The sequence below is a fragment of the Rhinichthys klamathensis genome, unplaced genomic scaffold (assembly GCF_029890125.1).
Source record: "Rhinichthys klamathensis goyatoka isolate OS25496 unplaced genomic scaffold, OSU_Roscu_1.1 h1tg000430l_1, whole genome shotgun sequence".
Taxonomy (NCBI): domain Eukaryota; kingdom Metazoa; phylum Chordata; class Actinopteri; order Cypriniformes; family Leuciscidae; genus Rhinichthys; species Rhinichthys klamathensis.
Window position 1 is genome coordinate 926,651 of NW_026606926.1, and position 16,313 is coordinate 942,963.

At 42.3% G+C, this 16,313-nt stretch overlaps 1 protein-coding gene across 1 annotated transcript in view; it reads right to left on the reverse strand.

The window, feature by feature from the left end:
- exoc4 (exocyst complex component 4) overlaps positions 1-16,313 on the reverse strand; it is a 119,438-nt gene that overhangs the window by 23,298 nt on the left and 79,827 nt on the right. The window contains exon 12 of the mRNA XM_056235730.1: positions 1,523-1,659. Coding sequence (XP_056091705.1) covers positions 1,523-1,659 — 137 coding nt within the window. The remainder of the gene's footprint in view (positions 1-1,522; positions 1,660-16,313) is intronic.

Consider the following 16,313-nt stretch of genomic DNA (forward strand, 5'->3'; position numbering starts at 1 on the left):
TAAAAGATGACTCGGTTTCATTTTATCAGGAGCACACCATATTTCAATATGAGATTCAATGAGACATACTATTGAATTTGCACTGGGCTGAATTTGATTTCTTGGAAAACATTTGTACATCTGTGCTGGGAATAAATAATAAAACAAATAATGTGTTTTTTTAAAATGTATGATATAAAAAATTAAAGATATTTATTATATTATATTATAACAGGAATACAGCCAGATTCATATACAATAAAAAAAAAATATTATATATTATATTAGCTCCACAGTTCAATGTGCTTGTAAACGTGCTAAACACATTATATAATACTCAGATGTTAATGTACACTGCAATAGCTAAAAATATTATGAAATTAATCTACTGATTTGTTAAGTGCTATATAATTATTTGTTAATGACTTGTAAATGGAAGATATAAAGTGTGATGAAACTCTGCGTAAGGAGCTAAATTAGGAACAAAGTCTGTGATTGGCTGAGGGATTAAACAAGCTCCATTTCACTCCATGTCTCAAAAAATTCTAAAATATGTAAATGAACCATAAGTTCAGATAAATCTCTTCAGTATTGCATAAGCAGGCCATTAAAAGTGTGCACTGGATGACAGCTGAACACGGTTCCACAGAAGAGTATACAGAGAGGCAGACAAGAGCGCGGATGAATAAACTGTTATTGTCTGCGATGTGTAAAATGATTGAACAGATCATGTAGAATGAAATGCAGTGCGTTTCACTCATCTTATGGCTGAGAACGAGGGAGATAGAACAAAAGAAAGACAGAGAAGGAGACAAAGAGAGGGACAGATTGGTAGCATGTGATTATTGTGTGAGGAAACGGCTGCCTCTGCACTTTCTACCCATGATTGAGCTCAGTCCAGATCCCTGCTGACTTACACATATGTGATCGGACACACACACATACACACTTCACTTAAACACATGAGCAGACCAATCATCCAGTGTTTCTAATACCAAGGTTTTCAGACATCCGTAGACCCCCTGGGGATCTGAGATACTGGTACTGCAGGGAGTATATTGAGAAGCAAAACAGGTTTTCCTTTATTTTAAAGAAATGTCTAACTATTAGAATGAACATTAATGAATGATCTAAGGCATTATGTAATAATAATAATATAATGTTAATATAATAATAGTAATATAATGTTCTTTAGAAATTTTACATCTGTCAGACTAATTTAAAACAGACACTTGTCTTTTTGAACTATTCATTAAAAGAACCAGCACATAATAGTCATTTGTTCAGGACTATTAACAGACTACACTGGCAGCGCTGTATGTTTTTAATTCACGAAGAACCACTTCATAAGAGTCATTAATTCATGAATCAGAACTACACTGGTCACGTTGTATGTTGTTGTTGCGTGCAGCCTGCCAGGTCAACCCAACAGAAAGACATTTCTTGCCATTATGTTTTAGTATCTTTCTATTGCATCACATTCAATACAGACTACAAACTCGCATTCTCAAATACGATTTTGTGTGTCACTTAGTATTATTACCTGTAAGCAGAATTGCAGATCTCCTTGTACTCCTTGAGCTTGTCACAGACCATCTCCAGGAACTGGTTGGAGTACGCACTGAGATCCTGCATCAGACTCATTAGATCCTGAATTGACTTCTCCACAACCACAGTGCTCTGAAAACACACACAAACACACACACTCAATATAATACACTGTGAAGTCAGGGCATCACCTCTATTCGTTTCTATGAATCAGACGATTGCTTTAGAAACTCTAAATGTCGCTGTTGTTAAGGTGCGGGGGAGGTTCTGGTCTGAGGTCAGGGTTGAGTTTAAGGATGACCAGTGCAGGCGCCCTCTATAAAGGACCGTGATAGACTACAGAATGCTGCAGTTTATCTGCTCAATTGCTCGCTTTTGAGCAAACAAGTCAAATAGCCCGAAAAACAAGAACGATCAAAACCCTCCATTCACCTGTCAGAGCAGGAGAACCCTGCTACGGTAGAAGAAGCACCACGATACAGAAACATATGACCAGGGATATCACTTTTATGTGTGGCAATGACAAACCTCCACTTGTCCACATCATCCTTCAGGCACTGCGTCTTCCTCTCTACCATTTAACGATTGTACCCTGCCATCAAAGCTAATGATGCTAATAGCAAAAGAACTCTCCGCTCAAACAGAACAGAAGCCCGGGCACAAAATAGAACCACATTTTAGCACTACGAAGGGCCAAAACAAAAGAGCATAGACACCAACATTTGGCTGCATTTCTAACGCCAGTAGTGACTGACTGAAAGTGACAGCGAGTGTTAGCACGCCATTGGCAGGAGAATAGTAACGGTGTTGCCTACCGAATCGTAGTTTACTTGTGGCACTGGCACAAATGCACTGTTTAATTGGACTCAGCACTAACTCAATCCGACCACATCATGAGCCATCCTACACAGCAGGGGGCAGCGGCGAGTGCCCCGAGTAGTTTGTTCTTATTAGCGCATTGCTGTACATTTGGCGCACAATCTGCTAATACACATATCACTGCCTGCTGCTTGCGCCCCCTGCCTGAGCCCCAGGGGCGGAGAGCGAGGTAATGATCCGTGGCACTGCCCTGGCCCATCAAGCTCTCTAGCAGTAAACTGCACCAGGGAACCGAGGGGGGTGGGAGAGAAACGACTCAGCGGGGGAACGCTAGCCTTCAAAGCTATGCCCCTGGTCACACTGGAACAAGTCCATCAACGCCATAGCGTATCCGATTATGTGTGTGAACGAGCATCTAGGAAAGGTTGACATGGTGACTGGAAACTGAGAATAGAACATATCTCTCAAAAATGTTCAGCATTTTGATGATAATCGATATATTTATCCAAATGGAGAAAAATATAGTGACATGTATTTATGTATATGTGTGTATATATGTGATGGTATTAAAATACTGAAAAAAAAAAGTATACTGTGCACATTTTTGTGCGCATTTTGAATACTATCATACTGTATAAACATACATACAGTTAAAATATTTCTCCATATTAAAAAAATATATATAAAAAATTGCACCATCATATACAGTACACATATCTCCATATTTTTCACCATTTATAAATATTATCTATCTATAAATATTTCATATATATAGAGATCAAAATGTAAAGTATACATTAAAATGTACAGTGTTTAAAACAATAAAGGCTTGCTTTAAACACTTTTTCACAAAATGAATGTAAGGAGGAATTATATATTTTCTAAAAATATATTATTGATATGCACCAATATAACAATATATGCGCAATTTTACCAACATATATTTTTTACTTAAATCATTTAAAAATGCAACACAGAGACTTCTATGGGCATTTATGAGTAATGACCTAACCGATTCATGAATCAGACCCAAAACTACTTCATGTTAATGAGGTTTAAAGGTTCTCTAAGCGATGTCGGGTGACGTCACTTCTTGTTGATCTTTAAAGTATTGTCAAACAAAACGGAGGCTAGCTAGACCCTCCCTCCTCCTCATGCGTGCACTAACCCCCCAAACCCCGCCCCCAAGTCCTTCTTGTCGGTGATTGGCTGGAACTGTTTGTCATGTTTCGTAGAGCGGGTTAGCCCAGTTTGTTTTTGTCGCAGTTTGTGGAGCATGGGCTGTCTACAGAGATCGCGTTTCTTTACAGTGTGTTCAGGGGACAGGCAGCCAGAGGATAGTGAGGAGATGTTTGCTGTATGTGACAAAAAATGTTTTGGCCTAAAAAAACGCTTGACTTCGCTTAGAGCACCTTTAAATGAGTAAATAAGTCTTAGCGATCTCATAAGTCTGGCTGGCCATGACACGAAGAGAGATTGTGAAACTGCCGTGGCAAGTCAATAGTCAAATAAAAAAGTGCATTAAAATCATAGTCAGTGTTTATGATGTTCGTTAATTTTACATTGCCAACATAATATTGAATAGATCATGCATTTTCAATATACTGCTCACGCCTAATAAAAGCTACAGTGAATGACCAGAGAAAAATCATACAAGCTGCTGCAATATTTGGTCTCTTTTTCCCCCTCTCATTTATGAAACTCAATATTTCCCAGTAAACAAAGTCTCTAAGCTCCATTATTCAAGTAACAAATGCCCCAGTGCTCTGCGGCACATGTCTAATTCTCCTCATTTAACACACTCATTCGTCTTAGCCCCAGAAATCATTAAAAAGTAATCAAGCTCCAGAGAGAGAGAGAAAGAGAGAAGGAGAGAAAAATAGAGTTAAAGGATGGATAGAAGCCTCACAAGCGAAACAGACAGACAGACGGTGAGAGCTTTAGAGAAAAATCAAACCAGCAGAGGTTCTCTTGTCTCATCGCTAGCAAAATCCTTCCTTTCTACTTAAATATCACAGTGTGCCATGGGAGGTTTCAGATCTGTCGCTGGAAATTTCTGCATCTCCTGACCCATTCTTACTCCGCTCACACAACAGAGCACCTTTGAATTCTTACTGGAGTACGTCCAGCCACGCCAGCCTTGATTACAGTCCTCCTAAAATGAGCAGAGCCGCTGGAGGGAGTGTTTGCTAATGGCACAAGGTTTAGCGCAGTATAAATGAAAAGAGTCATAATAATGAACGCTCAGCGTGCAGTGGGACTCGACTGGTGAGCGTCAATGAGAGGGAAACACAACACGCAGTGGAGCAGAAAGAACTTAACGCACATGCTTAGGGACACTCAGAGGCCATGAATGTTAGTATACACACACAAATCACACACTCTCTCTCACAGAATGGGAAGTAAGAACCGCAAGAGTCGCAGCAGAAATGGCAGAGCTCTTCATAATGGCTGCCAATAGTATCTAAATCACTTGCAGGCAGCTTTTCCCAACAAGATGAGCAGATTCAGCTCAGCTCCACCCAAAAACACACAACGTATTGATTTATGGACATGAAGATAGTATTAATATAGACAATAATACTACTAATAATAGTGTTACGTATGGTCTGAGTTTAGTTTGAATTGTATTCCGAGTTGGTTTTGTTCTGTTTCCTGTGTTAGTATTAGTTCTGTTTCATTCTTACTGACCGCCAGAGGCAGTGTAAACACTATGGATTATCGCAGCGCCAGCTAGATAGGTCGAGAGAATATACCAACAAAGTCACGTGGCGTGACGTATGCTAAGCCCTGGAGGGTAAAGCTACAGTAGCTCAGCACTCTACCTCTTTCGCTTTCTCGCCTAGTTGAGATAGGTTGTATTGGTTGAGTGACGCGCTGTCAAGTGCAGCTTACAAGAGCAGCGAGATTCGTCCTCACAAGCTGTGACAGCGCGTGTCTACGCTCTTTCAAGGATTTGGATTTTTTCAAGGATTTGGATTTAAATTAACGGCACTTGGTGAGTTTTGTTTTTTCATATTGCTTCGTCGGTAACACTCTGTGCCTCTCGGTGCAATCCGGTGGCTTGTGTTTGCCGCGCTATGAGTTAACGGTCTCCCGTTGACATAAGTTATCTAACGTTACTTAGAGTGTTTTTTCCTCGTATCCATGTAACACTTTTTGTCCCTCGGTTCAATCCGCCGGCCATTTTAGACACTTCTTCTCTTTTTTCATAAAATTTTTGTTGGTATTACCTGTCGGTTCACCCGAGGTAATCGTTTTATTTTATTTTTATTATTTTTTCATCCCGCTTAACTTAACCTTACGGTACTATCCGAGGGTGTTAATAGCGAGTAACTATGGCTCACAGCTCGATAGCCACTGGTTTTCCACTGACTTGTAAGCTGTGCCCTAATAATCTTCTCCCTGACGACGGTCATGACATCTGCCCGTCGTGTTTGGGTGTTCAACATCTGCGAGAGGCTCTCACGGACCCGTGCATGCACTGCAGCCTTTTGCCTATGTCGGAACGACGGCTCCGTCTTGCCGAGTTAGACCCTAATTCTACAGTGAAACTAGGGCAGTTAGATGTAGCCCCTTCGCGCACTCGGAAGCGCAGAGCGTCGGCGGCAGCTGGTGCTCCCCTCCCAGCTAAGAAGGCCAAATCGCGAGATGATGAACATTCACATGTTGAGAAAGGTTCACTTTCTATGACGGTGTCGGTGCTTTCTTCAGAGATGGCAGAGCTGAAACGCCTGCTTCACTCACTTCAGCCGGTCACATCTGCTACACCTGTGAGGATGACACAGGAGGATGAGAATGTTAAAAACCAGGGAGCTGGGGGAGAGTCTCTTGATTCCCCTTGTTTTTCTCATCGTTCAGAGTTTGATGTGCTTTCTACAAGTGCTTCAGATTCCTTTTTTCACGATCATGGGGATCCTATGGATGTTGCTACACAACCATCACCTCAGGCTGTTTTCACTGGTTACCCAGCAGCAGAGGGCTCTAGTGGGGGGTCAGTTCAGTCGTCTGGACAAGCCCAGTCCTCCTCCGATGACACTTTGGCTGTGCTTCGAATGGCAGCTGCTCGTCTAGGACTTGATGAGTCACCTGTCCAATCTGCACAAACTAATGTGTTTTTCAGACAGACCACAGCTGCAACTTCTTTTGCCATGCCACCATGTAAGGATTTTGTGGCTGAATTCTCAAATGCTCTCACTGGTTCTGGTCCACCTAAGCGGCGCTCAAAGATTGCTCGAACGCTAGCATCTATGGCTGAAGCAGATTCTATCGGGGTGGGTCGTGCTCCGGAAATAGAGCAGCCTGTGCCAGCTTTGGTGGTCTCTCCTGATGAGGCTCTACGAGGGAATGTGCGATGCCCCAGTGCTCAATGCGGTCGTACGGATTCCTTGCTAAAAAAGGCATACGAGTCTGTTGCCTACATTACTCGAGCAGAAAACACGATCTGCCAGTTACTTCTTGCTGCCACCAGTACGCTGGAACCTGCAAATGCAGATCCCTCTATTTCACAATTTCTGCAAACTGCTCTGTTGGCGACAGGCCATGTGACCCGCGAGCTGGGTAGTCTTACAGCCACGCTTCTGGCAGCCCGCCACCAAGTGTGGCTTGCCCAAGCACGACTGCCGGAGGACTGTAAGAAAACCTTGAGAGATCTTCCTTTTGTTCCCGGGCATATCTTTGGTCCAAATGTTCCGGAACTGTTGGAAAAGCGGGTAAAGCTGTCTGAAGCCACTCGTCAGCTGACACAGGTGCAGCGCAACCCTACCTTTAGGATGCCAGCGGTTCAGACCCGACATCACTATGCCGCATCGGAGCAGCGTTTCCGCCGGCACGCTACACCTCTGTCACAGCCCCCTCAAAGACCTCGTGTTCCTGAAGATGCGAGAGTTTTTCGCCCACCTCATCGACAGTTTCCGGGAGGGCCCCGTCAGCGTCCCCCCGTGACCACTAAAAATCGCACACGTAAAGCCTGAGACAGTCAGGCCGGCGGTCGATCGTTTTTCTGTAGAGCAACTGGAGTACTGGAGATCCAACACAGCAGACCCCTGGGTGTTGGCGACTCTGAGCAGGGGATATACTCTACAGTTTCGGCGCCGGCCTCCCAGATTTTCAAGAATTGTTCCTACGATTGTCAGAGACGCGGTTCGCGCAGTGGCTCTCTCTCTGGAAATCTGTTCACTGTTAGAGAAGGGAGCCATAGAAAAGGTTCATCCCCTCGTTCAGAGAGACGGGTTCTATTCAACTTATTTTCTTGTTCCAAAGAAGGACGGTGGTTTCCGCCCAATTCTCGATTTAAGGCTTCTGAATTTGTTCCTGAAGGTCCTTCCCTTCCGAATGCTGCGCACAGCCGATGTTCTCCTGTCTGTGACAGCAGACGATTGGTTTGTAAGTGTCGATCTGAAAGATGCATACTTTCACGTCCCAATTGCTGTACATCACAGAAAGTTTCTACGTTTCAGTTTCCTGAATCAAGCATACCAGTTCAAAGTGCTACCCTTCGGCCTTTCCCTTGCTCCTCGCGTCTTCACAAGGTGTGTGAGCGCAGCTCTGTCTCCTCTTTGGATGAGAGGTATCCGTATTCTTCCTTATTTGGACGACTGGCTTCTCTGTGCCCCCACAGAGCAGCAGGCCGTACAAGACTCCAGACTGCTCTTGAGACATGTGCAGAAGCTGGGGTTTTCTGTGAACAAGAAAAAGAGCCGTTTGATTCCATCACAGACCACTACGTTCATAGGAATGACCCTGAATTCCTGCCTAATGTCTGCCTCCCTATCTCAGGAACGTGTGACAAACATTCTACAACTTTTGGCTCGCTTTCGTCCGGGTGTGTCTTTGCAGTACGAGGTGGTCCTACGACTGATAGGGATGTTAACAGCGGCTACAGTTGTGATCCCCCTGGGTTTACTCCATCTCAGACCACTCCAGTTATGGAACAACAGTTTGCGGCTAGATCCCACCAGATATCGTCATCAACTGGTTATAATTTCTCACCGTTGCATATGTGCGTTGAGGCGGTGGAGACAGTTAGAGTTTCTGAAGGCAGGAGTGCCCCTGGGTGTTGTTCCCTCTCGTCGGGAGTTGGTCACGACAGACGCTTCCCTCACAGGATGGGGGGCAACGTGGAATCGGAGGGGTATTTCCGGGCGCTGGACTCCGATCCAGGCCGCGGAACATATCAACCTGCTAGAACTCAGGGCAGTGTTCTTGGCTCTAAAGTACTTCATGCCGGTTCTGGCAGGCCGCCATGTTCTTGTTCGGTCAGACAATACCTCAACAGTGTTCCATCTGAACCACCAGGGCGGCACGAGATCCCGCAGGTCTCTATGGTTGACTCACGAGATCCTGACATGGTGTCAGCCACGACTCGCTTCACTGAGGGCAGCTTATATTCCAGGAGTGTGCAACCAGACAGCAGATGCTCTTTCCAGGGATCAAGTACTTCCAGGAGAATGGAGGCTTCATCCAGATGTAGTGCAGGAGATCTGGCTACGATTTGGAAGAGCAGAGGTGGATCTTTTTGCTTCAGAGATGACCACCCACTGTCGCTTATGGTTCGCAAGGACAGAAGTGTCGAGCCCCCTGGGCCAGGATGCGCTGTCTCACGAATGGCCGAACTGCCTGCTTTATGCGTTTCCACCTACCCCTCTGTTATGGGAGACGTTGCACAGGATCTCCCTGTGCAAGCACAGAGTGTTACTCGTGGCACCACGATGGCCAGCCAGACCGTGGTTTCCTTTGTTGCTGAGACTTCTGACAGGCAATCCATGGAAGCTTCCCCCCAGGAAGGACCTCCTCTCCCAGTTGGAGGCCAGTGTCTGGCACCCGGACCCGGCTCGTCTGCAGCTTTGGGTCTGGCCATTGGGTTAAATCCTTCCCTGGAGCATTGTGACCCTGCTGTTATTCACACAATCTCTAATGCTAGGGCTTCTTCCACACGACAGATTTATGCTTCCCGTTGGAAGCTTTTTTCTGCATGGTGTAAGGAACGGGGGCTCGATCCTGCAACATGCGACATTCCGCGTGTCTTAAGTTTTCTTCAACGTTTACTGGAGGAAGGAAAAGCAGCTTCCACGTTGAAAGTGTACGTTGCTGCAATTTCTGCATATCATGTTCCAGTTGGTGGCTCTTCTCTTGGCTCTCACCGTCTTGTCTGCAGTTTTCTGAAGGGCGCACGCCGTCTGAACCCTGCTCGGAATCCTCATTTTCCTGTGTGGGATTTGTCACTCGTACTTGCATTCCTGTGCTCACCCCAGTTTGAGCCCTTGCAAAATGTTGACATTAAATGGTTGTCCTTGAAGACTTCTTTTTTGTTAGCTATTGCTACTGCGAAACGAGTCAGTGAGTTGCACGCGTTGTCTGTTAGTGAACTGTGCTTGCGTTGGTTACCGGATGGCTCCGGGGTGGTTCTACGACCCAATCCTTCTTTTCTTCCGAAGGTCCTTCTTCCTCAGTTCATAAATCAGCATATTGAACTGGCCTCCTTTCAGACTTCTTCAGGGTCCGATTCAAGTGCCCAACTCTTGTGTCCTGTTCGGGCCTTGAAGTGTTATGTGAACTCTACTGTTCAATTTAGACGGTCAGACCAGTTATTTGTCTGCCATGGTGGTGTGAAGAAAGGTGCTCCAGTGTCGAAACAGAGGTTGTCGAACTGGATAGTGGAGACCATTACGCTGGCTTACAAGGCGGCAGGGAGACCACTGCCCTGGAGACTAACTTGCCATTCCACTAGGGCCATTTCATCTTCATGGGCTGTTTTTAGAGGAGTTTCCCTGGTGGATATCTGCACTGCTGCTACCTGGGCTTCTCCATGCACGTTTGCCCGGTTTTACAAGGTCAACGTTGCTGCTCATCATGCCGTTAGTTCTGCGGTTCTTCTGGAGCAGCCTTAATTTCATCAGGTGGGTGGCATTCCTCATGACTATGTTGGTATGTGTCATCCATAGTGTTTACACTGCCTCTGGCGGTCAGTAAGAATGAAACAGAACGCTAGTTACGCATGTAACTGTGGTTCTGTGAATTCTGGATGACCGCCAGAGTTCTCTGTCACTCGGAATGCGCGAGAAAGGCGTACCGAGGTAGAGTGCTGAGCTACTGTAGCTTTACCCTCCAGGGCTCAGCATACGTCACGCCACGTGACTTTGTTGGTATATTCTCTCGACCTATCTAGCTGGCGCTGCGATAATCCATAGTGTTTACACTGCCTCTGGCGGTCATCCAGAATTCACAGAACCACAGTTACATGCGTAACTAGCGTTTCCATGGTTATTCATTGTTTGATTAATGCACTGAATCTGTTTCTTGTTGCGTTCATTGGTTTTGATTAGTATATATTGAGCCTATTTTCTGTTCAGGTTCCATCTTTGTCAGTAATAGTTGGTCATTCTATTCATGTTTTTTTTTTTAGCTTTTTGCATCCTGAGTATCTTTGATTTCTTTAAGTTTGCAAATAAAAACAGACCGCTGCAAATAGACCCTGCTCATCTCATCTCTGCGTCAACCAACCATGACAAATAGTTATTGTTATTATTATTTCAATCATAACAGTAATTATTTAGATCATACATTTCCAATATTTTAATATCGTTTATTTAGACCACTGAAGTACATACATATTCAATCTTACTAAAAATATAATTTATTTTCTTTCTTACTGAAGAACAAAGTCAAATCACGTTCCTGTCAATTTTACTACACTTTTATTTAAAGTGGACAAAAAATAATAATGTGAAGTATAATCAGCTTACTGTATGTAACTGTAGTCTTTGAACTGAAAGAATGCATTTTAATTATGTTACAACTGTTGAACAAGGTCAGTGATCAGGCTTTAAATAACTATATGTAAATGTCAAACTACTGTATAAAATGTAACAATTTAATAGATTTCAAGATTTGGTATCCTAGAATCCTAGTCACGACATTGAGGAAACTTGTGGTTAAAAAAGCTTCTTTACACAGTTTGTGCTTCAAAGTTACTTTAATGAGAAAATTTCCACTGTCTCTTGATATAATCAGTCAAAGTGAAAAGCTGTCTTTTTTACTTTCAATTAAATGAGGAAAGTTTTGACTGACTTTTAATTGAGTAAAATTTAGACAGAAAAACTTTTTACACCCATGCAGCGTAAGCAGAGATCTCTTTATACAGTTCCAGCTGATGTACTGAGATACTGTAAGAATACAGGATTCACACACCTTTAGAACAAACCACCAAGAAATCATTATCCTTACATTTTAAACTCTCCCTTAAATATTAAATAACTGAGTGATGTAATTTATTCTATTGAACATTCATTACACATACGTAATTAGATCATATTTATAATATGTAATGTATTGTAATGCCAGACGAGAATGGGCTCCACTCCCAAATAATTATTATTTTACATCTTCAAAGTACATAGTTCACTGGTCAATTTAATATATAAACTTTAATTTATTAAAGGTTGAATGAATGACTGAATGACTGACTGAATGAATGAATGGGCTCCACAATCAATTAATATTTAATTAATTTTCATGACTTCTCCATGGAAGTCACATTTTAAAATCCCTTAAAATGACTTGGTTTTCCTATTCAGAATGGATGACAAGCAGGTGGACAGATGTTGAGATGAGTCTGTGTGTGTGTAAAGAAGGTTCACGGGCCATGGGTTTTCTCCATTAATCCAGTTCTGACCCTATAGCACAGAGTTCAGAGCATTTAACCCGAACCGTTCCGGCACTTCAATTACACCACAATACACACACACACACACACACACACACACACACACACACACACGGGTTACAGATACAAACATTTATACAGTGGTGTGCGTATGCAAAGACTAGCAGAATGCTTAGTAAATTAATTTGGAAGAGCAATTTCTTTTGGTCGTAGAGGTGAAAAAAACATGCAGAAACACACAAGCCTCTCCAGGGTAAAGGAGTGTAATGCATGAGAAGGGCAGTTCATTCATCACTGTCAGTGTGACCGTACACCACTGAGACCCACAGACATGCACACACATGCCAACATGACCCTGCCACTCAACCGCAACGCAACTGTATGGACAGATGCAGATGCAGGAGGTTGCTTCTGTTGCTCTTTAAAGGGTTAGTTCATTCAATAAGAAAACGCTGTCACAATTTATTCAATCTCATCTCGTTCCAGACCCGTATGACTTACTTTTTTCAATGCAGAACAGAATGTTTATGTCACATTTTTCTATACAATGGAAGTGAATGGATACTGGGACTGTGAAGCGACAAAAAGGACAAAAAGCACCATAAAAGTGGCCCATATAACTTATGCACTGTATTTCAAGTGTTTTGAAGCCATACGAAATATTTAAACTTTTAAATATCCACATATTTAAATATGAGAGCTATTGTAGAGGGAAAGAATAAGGGGAATAAATTGTATTATTTTATACAATATTAGATTTTATTTTATTAATTTTTATTTAAAAAAAGGATTACATTTTTAAATATTTATTATCACCATAAAATAATTTATTATTACATTTTATAAAGGGAAAAATGGATATAAAGTTAACCATTTTTATTTTTCAGTATTCATTATTGTAAGAAAAAGAGCAGGTTAAAACATTTTGCAGAAAATCTGTTATACAGGAACAACATGGTGAATAAGACATTAATATTTTATTTCTGTGTGAACTATTCTTTCGCGTTTCTATTGTAGCTCTCAGCATTCTGCGTCTGACATTGTTTGAGTCAGACTGAGGTGAAGTACAGGCCAAACACACAAAGCAAACCGCAAACATGCATGAAATATGTGTAACAACTAAATGTAAACCTGTCATTTCTTCTAAAGCGCGGTGTGTGAGTGACAGACTCGACCAGCGAAACAAAGCGGAGCGGCACAAAAGCACCAGGACTGCACTTCCTGCCGTAAATCCGCTGGCAGAAGGATTAAGCCTGTTTTATTAGAAGTGATTTAAATAAAGGTACACCGGCTCTGGAGGAGAGCTGATTACCGAACAAATGAATACACCAGTGTTCAATCCAAATGTAAATCCACATTCATCACAACTGAGGATCAATCTAAGGACATAAACAGTGTGTTTATGGGTATGTGCATGTGCATTGGGTTATACCAAATGAGCCATAATACCATAGGTTATGATTGAACGCACAATCTTTGACAAGAAAAACAAAGACATTGTGTATCCACCTCTAACATTGTTCCCCAAAAAAAACACTTACTATCTCTAACTTCTTTTTCGGAGTTTCTTAAAGTCTTACAGTCTCACTTCAGCATAATAATAGGACCACACATAAATCCATCATGAATGTAGCAGCACTGAGATTCAACTTTATGCTTATTTCTCAATAACGCACACATGCTCACATACACCCCCTGAAATAGAGCCATATGGGGCTAATGGTGCAGAGAGGGGAACAAACAGAAGGCAATGATATACACATTATCATTATGGAATGGATGTTTGTGTACACTGAATGCACACTGAAACCCTGCAGAAACACCCCAATGCACTGGAAATATATGGAAATATATTAAAATGACTTACAACAGCCAAAGTCTGCACTCTGAGCAGTTCTCTTCAAATTCAAAGTAGGCCTAAAGAAATGCCCGCTTTTCTTCACTTGGCCTGCTTTACAGCATATTTGGCTACATTTGAACTTTTTTCTTGTTTTAGCTCCTTAGGCAGAGATTAGCTCTTCCACACTGTCAGTTCAGGTAGGGATGTAGCCCAAGTTTAGGCCAGTGTCGGTGGGAGAAGACCATTGGTGGAAAGAGGGACTGTGTTCATCCCACAGGTGAAGAAACACTCAGAAGGCAACTTTGGTGCAGTCGAGGCCCAAAAAAATAATGCTGGCCTGAGGGAGGAACCCAAGTCAGAACTGAGGAGTTCTGAGGTAACGACAGAAAAGAAAAAGCAGAAAAAAAACATGAGAAGGTGACAGTGCCCTAAAGGACAGACGAAAGAGTGCACACTGCATCACTGTCAGCTGAATCTTGATAAATTTCATCAGTTGAATTGAAAGGACTGCAGTCTTTTGAAGTAATAGCATGAATTTACCACATTAATCTGGATCAGGTCTTGAGTTGGCTGACCAACACTTTAAGGCGGAGGTTCTCAAACTGCAGGGTGTGAAGAAAGGTTAGAAGGGGTCGTGGAAAATGATTTATTGTCATCATGGAAAAATGACTCTATATACTTATATAGCGTAATAGCAAAAGTGTTAGAAATCAATAATTCATTAAACACTAAATTATTCTATGGATTCTGATGTCCGCATTTCCTGTAACTTTATATAATAATGTCACTTGATCGACCATGAAGTCATCCACAGTGACATAGGCATTCTCTATTCAGACACGTTATATGCATCTGTGACCTTTGAGAAAAGACAAAAGGTTTCCCAATCCCATTCTATCTATATAATGGATTTAAAAATAAAAAAATAAATAATAAAATAATAAAATAAAACAAAACAACAACAAAAAATGAATAAAATAAAATATCCCATACATAATCACGGTAACTTGCACGGTAACTTTTTGATCCTGATGTGCATATGTGTCTCTGTACACAGAGACGACTTCCTGCAGATATAAACAAGGTCTAGACAACACCATTCAAACCTGAATCGTTCTGTGATTGGCTGTTTTTGTGGTGATGAGAAGTACACACCGTCAGTGCCACACCAAGCTGTGCTCCTCAAATGGAGCCGAGCACTACAAGATGCCAATCAACAGACATCACACACAGAACCATAGACACACACACACACACACACACACACACACACACACACACACACACACACACACAGAGAGAGAGAGAGAGAGAGAGAGAGAGAGAGAGAGAGAGAGAGAGAGAGAGAGAGACCCCAAATATACACCCCCACACAACACAGACCCTACAAACAAAAAGGTCACTCTCATTAGTTCGACTCTAGATTGATGTGTAGGGGTTCGTTTGTGTGTGTTGATGGTGAATACAGTGTGATTAAAAAGGTCAGCTTCATTAGCAAAGCGCTGGTGGCAGCTCAAGTCCACATTTCAGAATGAGCTTTGACTGAATGGCAAAGACAGACAGTAAATCACGTCTCTAAAAACAGACTTGTAAATATAAAACACAGCCCTGAATATTCTGAGAACATTATAGCTCCAGCCATGAATAGGCCTAAGTAAATACCTATACTGAGATCCTCTTTGTCTGAAATAACTTAATAATATAAATAATATTGGACATTTGTAGATTCCTGGAAAACAAGGGGCCTAACATTTCGGCAATTAAGATGTCAAAACTTGTTAGGCCTTTACAAAAAGATCTGGTTCAGAAATTACCAGTGTTATTTTAGTATTATATATTATATATTTCTATAAGTCTGTGTGTATGAATGACAATATAACCAGTAACCAAATACAAATTTAAAAATTTTTTTGGCCAAGATTGCCATTTTCCACCAACGTCAGCAAAAATGAAGTGTGTGAGTATAAGCGTTCCTGTAAGAGGTGTCTGGACATATGGCCCATGTAAGCAGCACCATGGATCCCGTGGTGGGGAAGATTAATAGAGCCAATCTCCAAACAAGCCACACGGTGACCCCCCAAAACATTTCTAATGAAATGAATCCATCAGTGGGCCCTGGACCTGCAGATAGCATCAGTGGAACATATCAGCACAGAGAAAGTTTAAGAACGAGAGCGGGCAGAACATGGATGGCCAGGCCTTCTGACATCACTGGCCTTGTTGTGATGCTAGACAGAGTGAGGACAGCCAAACTTGAGCTTCCAGGACGGGGGGTGCTGATAGCAGGGGCTGTTCGTATTCGAGCGATCCTTGTGCTTGTAATGCTAATGCAGTAACACCTCTCTCTGCCAGAGCACACGGCTGTCAACTTCATTGTGTGCCAAGAAACCATCCTCCAACTTTTCATTACAAACAGAAAAAAATTATATTGATTTTAATTAAGTTTAACAATTAGGCTAACTA